Consider the following 12,526-nt stretch of genomic DNA (forward strand, 5'->3'; position numbering starts at 1 on the left):
TTCTTAATGAATACGTTTTATTATCAATATCAACTGACAGCTGGAGACCATAAGAAAAACGCAGCGATGTATAATTTCGAAGGGTTCTGGGGAGGGGGGGCACCCAAATCTTATGTATGAATCTCAGGGCAATCAGATCAAGCCTCCATCTGTGGCAGGAAAAGTGTTTACGGCAACTTCTCATTTGCAAGACACCTAAAACCAATATTGCCCACAAACCGGGATCCTGGAGTTGCGGGAGAGGAATCGGGAGACTTGTGTTTTTACAAACCACTGTGAGAGGGAGGAGGATAACGCCCTTGAGTTCCCTCCCCCTGCCCAAAACATGCCCCTGATGTAAAGCGGAGGCAGGACTTTGGAAGTCGAGGTGGGGGGGATCCTCCCCTCCCCCAGCACCCAGGGATCCGGGTCCCCCATCCTCCACCCCCTGCCCTGCTTATTTCAGGCTAAGCCCCAGAAGAATGGGGGTGCCAGCTTTTCCGGGGCGCCAGCGTCACAAGTCCGCTCCGCACCCCCAATGCTGCAAAAGGTGGAAGGCTTGCGTGTGCACGGGCAAACACGGGACTTGGCAGTCCCCTCCAAAGCCACGCAGGATTTCCTTACCGCTGGTATTTCCCACGTAGAAAAACTGGGGGGGGACCCCCAATCCCTGTACAGATATGCAAAGAGGAAGAGGGGAGGTCCTAGCCCACCGTTTCGCCCTCTAAGAGGCCATAATGCAGAAGGGGGGCAGAGGGGGCGATGTGTGTGAAGGCAGGCGGTGCACTGCGGCTCCTTTCTCCTCTGGCGGAGGGAGGGGGCAGACGAGTTCCCCCAGCCCCAGCCCACGTTCTTCCTGGGAGGCAAAGGGTGCAGCCGCTGCCCCCCGGGTCCCCTCCGTCCGACACCCCCCCCCCAAGCGCCCCTGTTTCCCTTAGCTCGCGGCTCCTGCGCTCCTTCAGCCAATGGCAACGAAGAAGCGGGGGGCATCTTCCCATCCTGCACCAGGGGAGGAGGGCAACGCGTGGCCAGCTGGAGGTGGTTGGACCGCAGCTGCCATCATCCATCAAGGGCGGCTGGGAACTGTAGTCCAATGCAGCCCATCCGCAGTTTGGGTCCAGACTGAAGTCCCCCATTGCGCTCACTAGGACTCGTCACCACAATTTAGTCCCCCTGATTTCAGAGGGGCTTAACCTGAAGTCGCGTCGTCAGGACCCAATCCAGCGTCCTCCTGCTCGCAGCAACGCACCCTGCAGGAAGGACGTTATCCCTGCCGCCTGCATGAGGGGCTCGGGACAGCGGCGCAGAGGACGGACGGACAGACGGACGGACGCCGCTCTGCCTGTCAGGGCACTTGCCCAGAAGCACGCCCAGGCTGAGGAAGGCCTGCTTTAGACGCCGCCTCCAGGGGTGTGAATCCCCGAAGCGGAGGATTCCCGCTCCACCTCAGACCCTTTTTGGGCTCCCCCCGCACCCACCCGGCGTTTCCAGCCTGCACCGGCGCCCCTCCCTTGCAACTCTGCGTGTTACTGGTCCGAGGGTTCCTCTTCGGGCGGGAGCTCCACGCACTGAATGCGGACGTGGTGCTTCAGATGATCCGCCAGGCTGTTGCTGCGGCTGAAGCGCCTGCCGCACTCGGTGCACTGGTAGGGTTTCTCCCCCGTGTGGGTCCTTTGGTGGGAGGTCAGGTTGATCCTCTGCGTGAAGCTCTTGCCGCACTCGGCGCACTTGTAGGGCTTCTCCCCCGTGTGGATGGTGCGGTGCAGCGTGAGGCTCACCTTCTGGCTGAAGCTCTTGCCGCACTCGGCGCACGGATAGGGCCTCTCCCCCGTGTGGACGGTGCGGTGCCTCGTCAGGTTGATCTTCTGGCGGAAGCTCTTGCCGCACTCCAGGCATTTGTAGGGCTTCTCCCCCGTGTGCACCCTCTGGTGCTTGTACAGGGTCGAGCTCTCGCTGAAGCGCCGCCCGCACTCGGAACACTCAAACGGCTTCTCCCCGGTGTGGATCCGCTCGTGCCGGATTCGGCTGTTGCTGCACCGGAAGCTCTTCCCGCACACGGAGCAGATCCACCACTCCTCCGCGGTGTGGATTCTCTGGTGCCGGGTGAGGTGGTACCTCTGGCTGAAGCTCTTCCCGCACACGGGGCAGATCCACCACTTCTCCCCAGTGTGCACTCTCTGGTGCCGCGTGAGGCTGTAGCGCCGGTTGAAGCTCTTGCCGCACTCGGAGCACTTCAGCACCGCCTCCCCTCCCTTGTGCGCTCTCGGGTGCCTCCTCAGGCCGGCTTTGCTGGGGGAGCTTTTGGCCCGTGCAGGGAGGAGCGCCGGCCGGCCGGCCCCTGCCCAGCACTCGTCCCGGAGGGGGATTTCAGGGCCGTCTGCGTCTGCCGGCCAGGCGGGTTTCTGGCTCCACGGCTGCTCCCCTTGTGCTTCCGTTTTCTTTCTCTGCAGCTCAGAGCTCCCAGCGCTCTCCATCGCTTCGCCTGCGGGGACAGAGGGGAGTCAAGCCTCAAGCCCAGGGCGCAGAGGGTGCCACATTGTCCGTGACAGAGCAGCTGCCTCCCACCCGGAGGCCCCTGAAATGCCCCCCAACCCCTCCCCTAAGCAGCGTCTCTTGGCGTGGTGCCGTCTTTCAGGCACGTGAAGCTTCCAAGGGCCAAGTAAAACCCAGGCTCCTTGTCTCCTGGAGAAAGCTCACGTCAATGAGAGCGAGGCCAGACCGACAAGACCAGAGCCACGGGCCGAGTGGGGAATGGACCCTCTTGCCCAGCTGGGGCCAGGCGGCCTTCCCATAAGGGGCTATATCAGGGGCTGCCCCGTACAGAGCTGGGACCATCTAGCCGAGCATGGTTGACACTGACCGGCAGCAGAGGCTCTCCGGGACCCTTTCCTAGCCCTCCCGGGAGATGCTGCCGCCGGGGATGGGACCAGGGACCTCCAGGCGGGCCTCTGCCGCTGAGCCCTATGGGGAGAGGGGCTTGCAGGGGCGCCGCAGCCCTTGCAGCCTGGACGGTTGGCGGGGGTGGAGTGCGCTTCCCGTCAGCTCTGTGGACCGAGCGGGTCTCTCGCTGCAGCTGCGCTCGGAGCAGAGCACCCTTTTAGGGCTCGCATGTTGATCCTTGCTTGGGCTTTTCATGCACTGTTATGCGCATCAGAACCTGTAGATGAGGTTTGTGGCATATTTTATTCAGGGCTGCCGGCCCCCACCTGTACCTGACTTTGTTTTGCAGTATCCATGTTCCCCGGCCATCTTTGAGGTGTGGCTGATGGTAATGAGGGAACCAGCCTTCTCCATGGGGGCATCCGAGGGCGGCATGCCCCGTCCCCCTTCCCCCGCTGCCCAAGAGGCTGGCCTGGGGCCCGTTCATAGCTTCCTGCCCCCGGCAGAGACCCTTTTATTTCCTGGCGCCGTCTCAGCTGAGCCGTATACATTTCCTGGGCGGGGGGTGGGGGGTCTTGTGCTGCCCTCGTTACAGTTTTGGATCCCGCTGGGTTTCCTCTTATGGCTTCGTTACACTTTTGATTGAGTGCTGCAAGCAGCCATGAAGGGTGGGACATAAACGCCCAGGACCGACCCAGGGAGGGATCAGCCAGTCAGGGCAGCCGGGGGCAGCCTTACCCAGAGAGGAGAGGTTCCCATAGTTCTCCACCATGACTTCCCACTGCAGGGCTCTTTGGGCCGGATCCAGCAGGGCCCACTCCTCCTCCGTGAAATACACAGCCACCTCCTCAAAGCTCACTGGACACTGAAGGAAGGAGAAGAAAGCAGGTAATGTCGCCACGCAGAAAGGCGGCCTCCTGCAGGATCTGACGCTTTGCCCCTTGCTCCCGGAGCGCTCCTGTGGGGCAGCCTCAGCAGAGCCGAAGGAAAGGGACGGAGGCCCAGGGACATGAGCAGGGGGCAGAGGCCCTCTCCCGGCCAGGACGCTTGCTCTCCTTGCCCTACCTGATCCGGCAATGGCGCAGAAACCATTTCTGCTCCATCCCAAATTGGAGAAGGCCCGGAATGAATCCCCAGGGTTGCGCTGCTGCTTCCTAGGGAAAGGAGGACAGGCGTCGATCACAGGTTTGGTCCAGAGCTGCCCAGGACTCGCACCCATCACCTTCTCCCACCTGTGAAGGTCACCTGGGGACCTCTGCTTGCTCTGCACCCCTCCAATTATGACCCTGGCCTCTTCAGCATCGCCTCCACCAATGGGATGCGGACCAGGTCTGGAGGTCCTCAGTGGAGGCCCTGCTCCGTGCCGGAGGTCCGGCAGGGTGGACGGAGCCTTTTCTATGGTTGCCCCAAGACCCGGAAGCCCTGCCCAATAAGTCCCCCCAGCCCCTTCGCTGATCACCTTTCAACAAGCAGTCATGTCGAAAACACCAATAATTCACCTGCAATCCCTGTGCCCCTTTCACCAGGCTCTCTTAGGTGTTGCGTTTTTAAAAATGCTTTCCCTGACAGCAGCAGCTTCTATAAAGATTACTGTTACTTTAATTTAACCTTAGGGTTTTTTTAAATATTAAGCCTTCCCCCCCCCCCCCCCCCCCGTCATACAGCCTCCCAGGTGAAAATGTTTCACTTCGCTTAGGCCTTCAGCAGAGACTGTATGCTGCTAGTTTTCTCGCTGAATTTAGTCGGATGTTATCGTTGGGCTTTTTTCACATGCCTCTTTGAAGAGTGAATTTTATTTGGTTCCCCTATTCTGAGGCTTCCTTTCAGCCAACAGCGCAAAGGGCCTTCACACCACACAGAAGGGGGGGCAGCAGCCACCTTCCTGCATTGAGAGGGGGTTGGACTGGATGGCCTTGTAGGCCCCTTCCAACTCTGCTAGTCCATGATTCTATGATTCCGGGTCTCGGCTCCCTGCGCAGAAAACAACCTTTCCACACTAGGGTTTTGAGCTGATGGAAGAGGCTGGAGCGACACCCACCCTCCCACAAGCAAGGGGGTGTGTGTAAAAGAGTCCCCTGATGTCAGGAGCCCACAAGACTCGGTGGCCAACCAGTTGAGATTCGCCGCCCTGGGCCCTTACCCAGCGAGGGGGCACCTCCTGCAACCTCTTGCACAGCCCCCCTGAACGGGGGCCTCCGCCTGGGGTCCGATGATGCCTCCTCTGGCGTGGGCAGATCCACGGCCCCTTTGGCGAACATCTCCTGCACCTGGAAGAGGGGCGAGGAAAGGAAAGAGCGGCAGGCATGAGGCAGGGTCAGTTGGAAGGCATTCACATTGGTGTGGGTGTCTTGCGGCTTCGGCCTGCCAAAGCAGAATATAAATGTGCAAGCAGATAAACGTGCATTGAGAAAGCTCAGCCAACCGGTGGGGATTTGGGGGGGGGGATGACGACCCCGGAGCCCCCGGGAGCGGCCAGGAGGGAGACGGCTCTCACCCACTGCTCCTCGTCCTGCTTCTTGTCCTCCGCCTGGCTGAGAAGGAAGCCTTCGGCCAGGGCCACCGCCTGGGAACTGGTCTCGGCTCCGCACTCCCGGACCCAGCTCTCCATCTCCGGGGGCAGGACAGTCAGGAACTGCTCCAGGATGACCAGGTCCAGCATCTGGGCCTTCGTGTGCCGCTCGGGCCGCAGCCACTGACGGTAGAGGTGGTGCAGGCGGCTGCACACCTCCCGGGGGCCCTCGGCCTCCAGGTAGCAGAACTGCCGGAATCGCTGGCGCTGGACGTCGGGGCTGGCGCCCTGGTCCCCCCCGCCCAGGATCTTCTGCACGGTCCGCTCCCAGAATGCCCCGCTGCTGCTGCTCCCTGGGGGGGCTTTTCCTGGCCGGGGGGCAGCCGGGCCTGGTTCTCCCATCTCCGGCCACCGAGGGAGGGTCGCCTGGCGCTGCTGCCAAAAAGACCACGTTAATTTGGCGGGGGGGGGGGGAGTCCGCGGGCCGATCCCGCCCTGCCAGAGGAGAGATGCTGCTCCAGAAACTCAGGGGTGGGTGTTGCGGGGTGGGGGCTTCACCCTGCCAGGAAGAGGGATCCCAGGGCTCAGAGGGAAACCCCAGGGGGCTGGAGGGGAGGGGCGCGGAGCCTCCCTAGCCCCGCCCACCCATCGCCCCCCCCCCCCCGGCCCACAACGGCTGGGTCTGCTCCCCTCTTCCCAGCCCCGAACTGGTTTGAAACCGGCTCCGGTTGCCGAGGGGGGCTCCGTCCTGCTCGGCTTTTGTTCCACCCTCCCTGGAAGGGGCTTCCGCGGCCTCCTGCCTTAACAAAGGAGAGAGAGGGAGGGAGGGAGGGAGGGAGACCCCCCCCTCCGAGATGTGGGGGAGGGGGTCGCGCCGGAGCCCCAGATGAGCCGGCTGCGCAGCCCACCTCCCTTTGGGGCGGACGGGGGGGGGTGTTCCAGCTCCCTGGTTCGCCCCCTTCCTTTTGTTGCCCCCGTGCAGGGTGCGGGTTCCCCTCCCCCGTCCTGGGGACTCCCGGCCCCCGCCTTGCACGGCCCCCTCCCAGGCACTTCACACTCACTGGATCTGGGGGGCGGCGGCGGCGGAGCGGCGTGGGTGGGTGGGGGGCGGCAGAGGATGCTCCTGGGGAAGCCCCGGCCCCTCGGATTCCAGGCGCAGCCCCCTCCCCTCGCTCCGCCTCCCCCCCGCCCCTCCAGGAAGCCTGGCCTCCCTCCCTCCCTCTCGCTCGCCTTAACCCTTCCCCGACTCCCTTTCGCTCTCTTCTGCGCCCCCTCCCGCCCCCGATCTTTGCTAGGGGCGCCCCGGAGAAAGAGCCTGTCCTTGCACGATCCGCAGCAGCAGGGCCTGACTGTGGTTTTGGGAGGGTGGAAGCCACAGCCCTCCCCCCTGCCCGGCCTACTCCCTTTTTCTCCCCTCCCCCACCGCGCTCGTTCTCTGGGGAACCTGGGAAGGGTCTGGTGGGTGGGGTGGGGGTCTGGGAGCGAGGGGGAGAATGGATTGGGGGCCCAATCCACGCAGCCTCTTGTCAAACTGGGCACAAGCAATTTCGTCCCCCAAGACTGGGGCGGGGGGGGGCGTCTTCCAGACGAGGCTTCTTTTGCACTGTCACAGCGTTTAAAGGGGGCGGGGGCGGGCGGGAGATGTTTTCTCTATTCGGCTTGGCTTGTTTTGCTTGGTTTGTTTTTTAAACCTCAATTGGTTTGCAAGGCCGTTTTCCTTCCATGTTTGTTTAAAGTCAACACAACACAAATCCATGGACAGAAAGAAGCAGGCGTGAAAGCAGTGAGAATCTCACGCTGCCGTAGTGGGGCGTTGCAGCGGCTCGGCTGCTTCAGGGCTCCTTTTCGGAGCTTTTGTTTCTCTGAATGTGCTGCTGAGTTGCGCACATGGCGCTGCGTTTTCTTTAGTGGTAGCCGCCCCCCAGTCCTTCACAAGTATGCCCAGATTGGCCTCGTCCCTTTCCTGATGCGTCTCAGGTTTGGGAGTTCCTTAAAGCGGAGCAAGTAACCTCCCTTGTGGACTGTAGGAAGGCTGTGGACGTAATATAGCTCTGCTAGTCTAGGATTCTATGACGCCACGTGCCAGGAAACTGACAGGGTCGGAGCTGCAGGCAGCAGGCAGGCGGATCTGTGCGCTTGCAAAGGATCGCAGATGGTTTTGGGTGCACAGTCCAGACGCACCGAAGGAAGCGCCGACAGAGTTACAGCCCTCCCAAGGTGCCTTTTTGGCCACCCCGGGGTGGGTGGAGGCTACCGGTGAGGTGGCAAGGAGCCGCCGGGTTTGGGCGTCACAACAAAACACCCTGAGAACAAGCCACGCTCAGCAACCCTACCACACGCCGTGGGTTCTTAGGGTGGGTTGCACACGGCTAAGAAACCACGCTGAAGCGTCTGCGCTGGGTTCGCACATTACGGCAAGGCCCGCAACCCAGTCCGCACAATTCCATATCAAAGCAGAGGCGCAGCGGGGAAATCCGCCAGCAGAGGGCGCTACGGCAGCCCCAGAAGGACGTTCTTTGCAGACCAAATTCCCAAGTTTTCCGAAGAAGCCCCGCCCTTCTTCAGCGCCCCCCCCCCCCAAAAAAACTGGCTCCGTTCCCCCCCCCCCTCTGCCCCCAAATCCCAGCTCCTTGCCGGCCACATGAGTCTGTTCCAGTGTGACCCCAGAAAACTTCCATCTTCCAAAGCAAAATGACTGGCAAAATTAAGCAGAATATCATCTTGAACCCCCTGTTGCCAGATATTTTAATTCAGGCAGCCGCCGCCTTTCATACCTACTGGAAATATGTGCCATTAAGGAACAAATCTGGCTTCAGGGAGGCTGAAAAACTTCACTTGTTTACATGCAAATGGTTCTGATAGCTCTTCTGCTGCTAAAGTCCAGAGCGGACTTGAACTTCTCAGTCCTCTGTTGCTTCTTGGATCACCTGCAGCAGAGGGTTGATCTCCCAGCAGATGTCTGGATCATTGCCGTCCTCCGTGCTCACTGCTGTGGAGGTGCTGGCCTCCGCTGGAGCAAAGCCTCACCTGTGTCTTCCCACTGGCCGGGTGACCAGTAGCTTCCAGCCAGGACAGCAGCAGCCCTGGCGCCCCTCGCCTGTCCTCACCCAGAGGCCTGCAGGCTTAGGTCCAGGGACTTCCACACAGGTGTGAGCCTTCTTTGCATGCAACGCTGCTCCCCCCACCCCCACCCGGCATTCCTGGGTCTGTTCCTTCGGAACAAGGCCTGCCCTCCAAGGACTCGGTTCCAGTCATGGGGCTCTTCCCGCCAGGTCCCAAGGAGGCCTAGCAAACTACCTACCACCCCGCGTTAGGCATTCCAGTTCATCCCGTTTGTTTCCCGTCATGCTCTGTGCATTTGTGTACAGACAGTGGGGGCTGCAGCTGTTGCACCTCTCTGGTTCCCCTGCCGTGTTCACGGCCGGATGGCCAGGCCCACGGCTATGTGGAGGTAGAGAGCAAACCCTCCGCCCCGCTGGGCCTGCCGGGGGCTCCCGTTCTGCTCTTGCTGGGGGGAGAGTGTGCAGCCTCCATTCGCCCCCTGCCTTGTCGGCACACCGGCTCAGCCCCGCCTGCCTGCCTGCCTGCCTGCCTGCCTGCCTGCTGCGGGCCTCCACGCCCCTTGCAGGGGGAGTCAGGGCCCCTCCAGCCGCTTGCTGGCTCTTCCTTCTGCTCTGCAGTCTCAAATCCCTTTTCCTGGCGCAGAGATCACTTCCCCTCACACCTTCCCCTGGGATGCCGCTGTGCTCTGGGGAATATTGGGTCCAGAGTTGGGGTTTCTGTTAGGTCCAGATGTTGTGGGGGGGCAGGCTGAGGCATGCAAAAGCACAGGCAAAGTGCTGGGCCCAAAGAGCCCTCGGGGAGGCAGCTCGGTGGAGCTCTGTCCCAGCCGTGGGCAGCAGTGCACATTCATGGTATCACAGGGTTTGAAAGGGCCTCAGAGGTCATCTAGTCCAGGCAGCCTCTGCAGTGCCGGAAGTCTCTGCAGCGTCCCTGGCCAGCAGCCAGCAATATTTGCGGAAGCGCCTCTAGTCACGGAGAACCGGCCACATCTTCCGCTGCTGAACAGGTCTCGTGGCTAGGAACGGTTCTCCCCACAGAGTTGTTGGAGGAGAGGAGACCCTCATTGCCTGAGTAATATGGATGCGAAGCAACAGCCACCCAGAGGGGGGGGAGGGAGGCAGATTCTGCTGCAGCGATTCTGGTTTGCAGATACATCCTTTTCTCACGCTCTTCTCTTGGCTCTTTTTTTTTTTGCTACGCAGGTGCAACCCCCCACCCCCACCCCCTGGCTAGAAAGCCCCCTTCTGTTTGACACCAGGCATGTTACAGCCAGCTGGGCGTCTGTCTGGACAATCTTCCCACTCACGCGAGACGTGCCTGGCCAAAAGCCTGTTTCCCTCAGTACGCAGCCCAGATGTTCCCCAGGGGAGCAACCACAAAGAGGGGGTTGTGGAAGCCTCTTCCTGGCCCCGTTCCCCACCAGGACCCCAAAGCAAGAAGCCCAGGGGCCCCAGGGGGTCTTCGCTGCTGGATCGTGTGCGCGTGCTTATTTAACGGGGCGAAGAGGAGACCCGGGCCATTGGGGCTGTTCTGATAGCCCCCTGCAAATCTCTGAAGGGTTGCCCCACAGGGGAGGACAGAGTGTTGTTCTCTGCTGTCCCAAAGGGCGAAAGACTAGTCCTCATGAGCTTCAGTTACAGGAGAGAGATGGTGGTGGGACATTAGGAGTAACTTCTTCACAGCGAGAGCAGTACTACAATGGAACCCATGCTCTAAGCGGGTGGCTGGGTGGGGTCTCCCTCACTGGGGGTCTTCAAGCAGAGGCCAGGCAGCTGTCCGTTGGGAGATGAGCTGGCTCTGGATTTCCTGCAGTGAGCACAGGGCAGACTAGATGGCCCGCCTCCCCCACCACATGTCTATGGGGAGATGGCTGCCCCTCCTCCCCACGGCGAGCGTGACAGGAGTGGCATGATGTGGACTCAGCAGTGCCACGGTGGACCTTGGCAGGTGCCCCGGCATGCAAGATTTGAGGGATTAGAAGCATTGAAACATCTGTCTCGACCCCCACACCCACGCGTACACAAAATTCAGAACAGCTGGATGTGACAGCATCCTTGGATCCCATCCGGGAGCAACAAACCAGCCCAGAGATTGCGCGTCTGGGCTTGCCCTTTCCCCCTTTTCCCCAAGAGCGCATTGGATCCCCACCGCCACGCAGCGCGCACACACACACGCCCTGTGCGTCCTCGTCCCCCCCCCCCCGCTGCTGGATTCCCAAGGGAGCTGTCCTGGGTGCCTCGGAGGCTGACAGGTGGGCCTCGGCCCGTTTGCCCACATGCCCTGCAAGCCGCCCGCTGCCTTTCATCTTGCTTATCGTGAGCAACAGGCCTGTTATCATCTCTGGCTGTTGTTCTGTCAAGTTCCTGGACTCTTCCACTGGGGACTGGAATTGAACCAGGAAGGTGGCGCTCCCTCTTCCCCAGCTCAGTGTTTTTTGTTTTGCTTTTCTGGCAGAACCGCACAGAGGGAAAGGAGGAGGACAAAAGGGCTCTCTGAGGCCCCAGGCTCAGAATCTCCCTGGGCTGCAGGTCCCTGTCTGGAAGTTCAAAAGAGGTGCTCGCAGGCTCCTCCCTCCCTTTTGACCCAGAAGTCCCGCCCCCTGACCTGAGCCAAAAATCAAACCCAATTAATCTGGCTTGAATATTTTCAATTCAGAGTCCATTTCTGAATTTGTTCAAAAAGAGAGAGAAAAGCTAAACTCAGGTTCTTGCCATGTGCCAAAGCCTAAAATAGCAAGTTCTAACCATCACCCCCCACTCTTGTTCTGTGCTGAACATTATACTTTGCAGCTAAACTTGGAAAGCCAAGTTGATGCAGCTTCTTTTAAGAACTGAATCTTTACCAGGTACCTGTTTGACCAGAGACAATCAGCTTCTAACAGTTCCACTTGGTTATCTTAATTCACTTGAGGAAACCCAAGCGTATGTTCTTAGGTGCTAGTTATGTTCTTACATCAGAGGAGCCCTGAGGCTGGATCTGACCCAGGGTCCCTCTAGTCCAGCACTCTGTTCACGCAGTGGCCAACCAGCCGTCGGCCAGGGACTCACAAAGCAGGACACAGGTGCAACAGCACCCTCCCACCCATGTTCCCCACCAACTGGTGTATTCTGTCCAAACTGGTGGCCATCACCACATCTTGTGGGAGAAGTCCTTCCTTTGATCTGTCCTGAACCTCTCACCAAACAGCTTCATAGGATGACCTCTTTGGGGTTCTAGTATTTTGAGAGAGGGAGAAAAATGTCTCCACACCAGGCATCATTTTGTACACCTCTGCCATGTCTCCCCCTCAGCCTCCTTTTTTCCAAGCTGAACAATCCCAGCCCCCGGATCATTTGAGTTGCTCCTTTCTGCACTTTTTTCCAGCTCTACCATATCTTTTTAAGGAACAGTGGAAAATGTAAGTGTCATACAGCAGCTCAGATCTTGCAAAGTTTGTTTTAATTACAACATTACATCTCCTCCCCCAGCAGCAGCTCTTACAAATTAGCCTTAAAGTGCAAACCTATACACATCTACTCAGAAGTAAGTAACACCCATTAAGTTCAATGGGACTTATTCCCAGGTAAGAGAATATTTGGTATCCGTGCAGACTTAACCTGAAGAGGAGCCCAGATACATGCAAGGAATGTGAAACTCCTGCAGCTTGGCTCTTACAAAGTTTATGCCAATTGCAAGCGAAGCTTTTCCTAATAGCGGTGTCAAATGCTACTAGTTTGATATCGCAGCTCAGACCTTGCAAATCTATCTTCACAGTCTAGCTAGATATAGATATATATGACACAACTCCAAGCAGGTTTACTCAGAAGTTGGTCCTGTTGTGTTCAGTTAGACCAGTGGTTCCCAAAGTGGGCGGTACCACCCCCTTGGGGGTGGTGGGATTGCATAGGGGGACGCTAAGAGGCAAAGGGGTGGCAAGGGGGCACTTGAGGTGGTCTTTTCCGAGAAGCGCCTCTCCACAAGTTCTTAAAACCCAGGGACATTTTTATGGGAGAAGGTAGTTTGGTCCCAAGTCATATAGGGGAAGAATCCACACATGTATTAATGCCGTTAAAGAAGAGTCCTTTTAACGGTGAATTGAAATGTTTCAAAAGCACC

At 59.3% G+C, this 12,526-nt stretch overlaps 1 protein-coding gene across 1 annotated transcript; it reads right to left on the reverse strand.

Moving 5' to 3' along the window:
• Positions 1-6,442, reverse strand: LOC134412913 (zinc finger protein interacting with ribonucleoprotein K-like). Its single transcript, XM_063146882.1, has 6 exons — positions 6,430-6,442; positions 5,354-5,800; positions 5,000-5,126; positions 3,925-4,013; positions 3,598-3,724; positions 1-2,461 (listed from the first exon to the last, which is right to left on the reverse strand). Exons 2-6 carry the CDS (start codon positions 5,768-5,770, stop codon positions 1,506-1,508), a joined length of 1,716 nt encoding a protein of 571 aa, XP_063002952.1. The 5' UTR covers positions 5,771-5,800; positions 6,430-6,442; the 3' UTR covers positions 1-1,505.
• Between the last annotated feature and the right edge of the window lie 6,084 nt (positions 6,443-12,526).

This window comes from Elgaria multicarinata, chromosome 23 (assembly GCF_023053635.1).
Source record: "Elgaria multicarinata webbii isolate HBS135686 ecotype San Diego chromosome 23, rElgMul1.1.pri, whole genome shotgun sequence".
In the NCBI taxonomy this organism is placed as follows: Eukaryota; Metazoa; Chordata; class Lepidosauria; order Squamata; family Anguidae; genus Elgaria; species Elgaria multicarinata.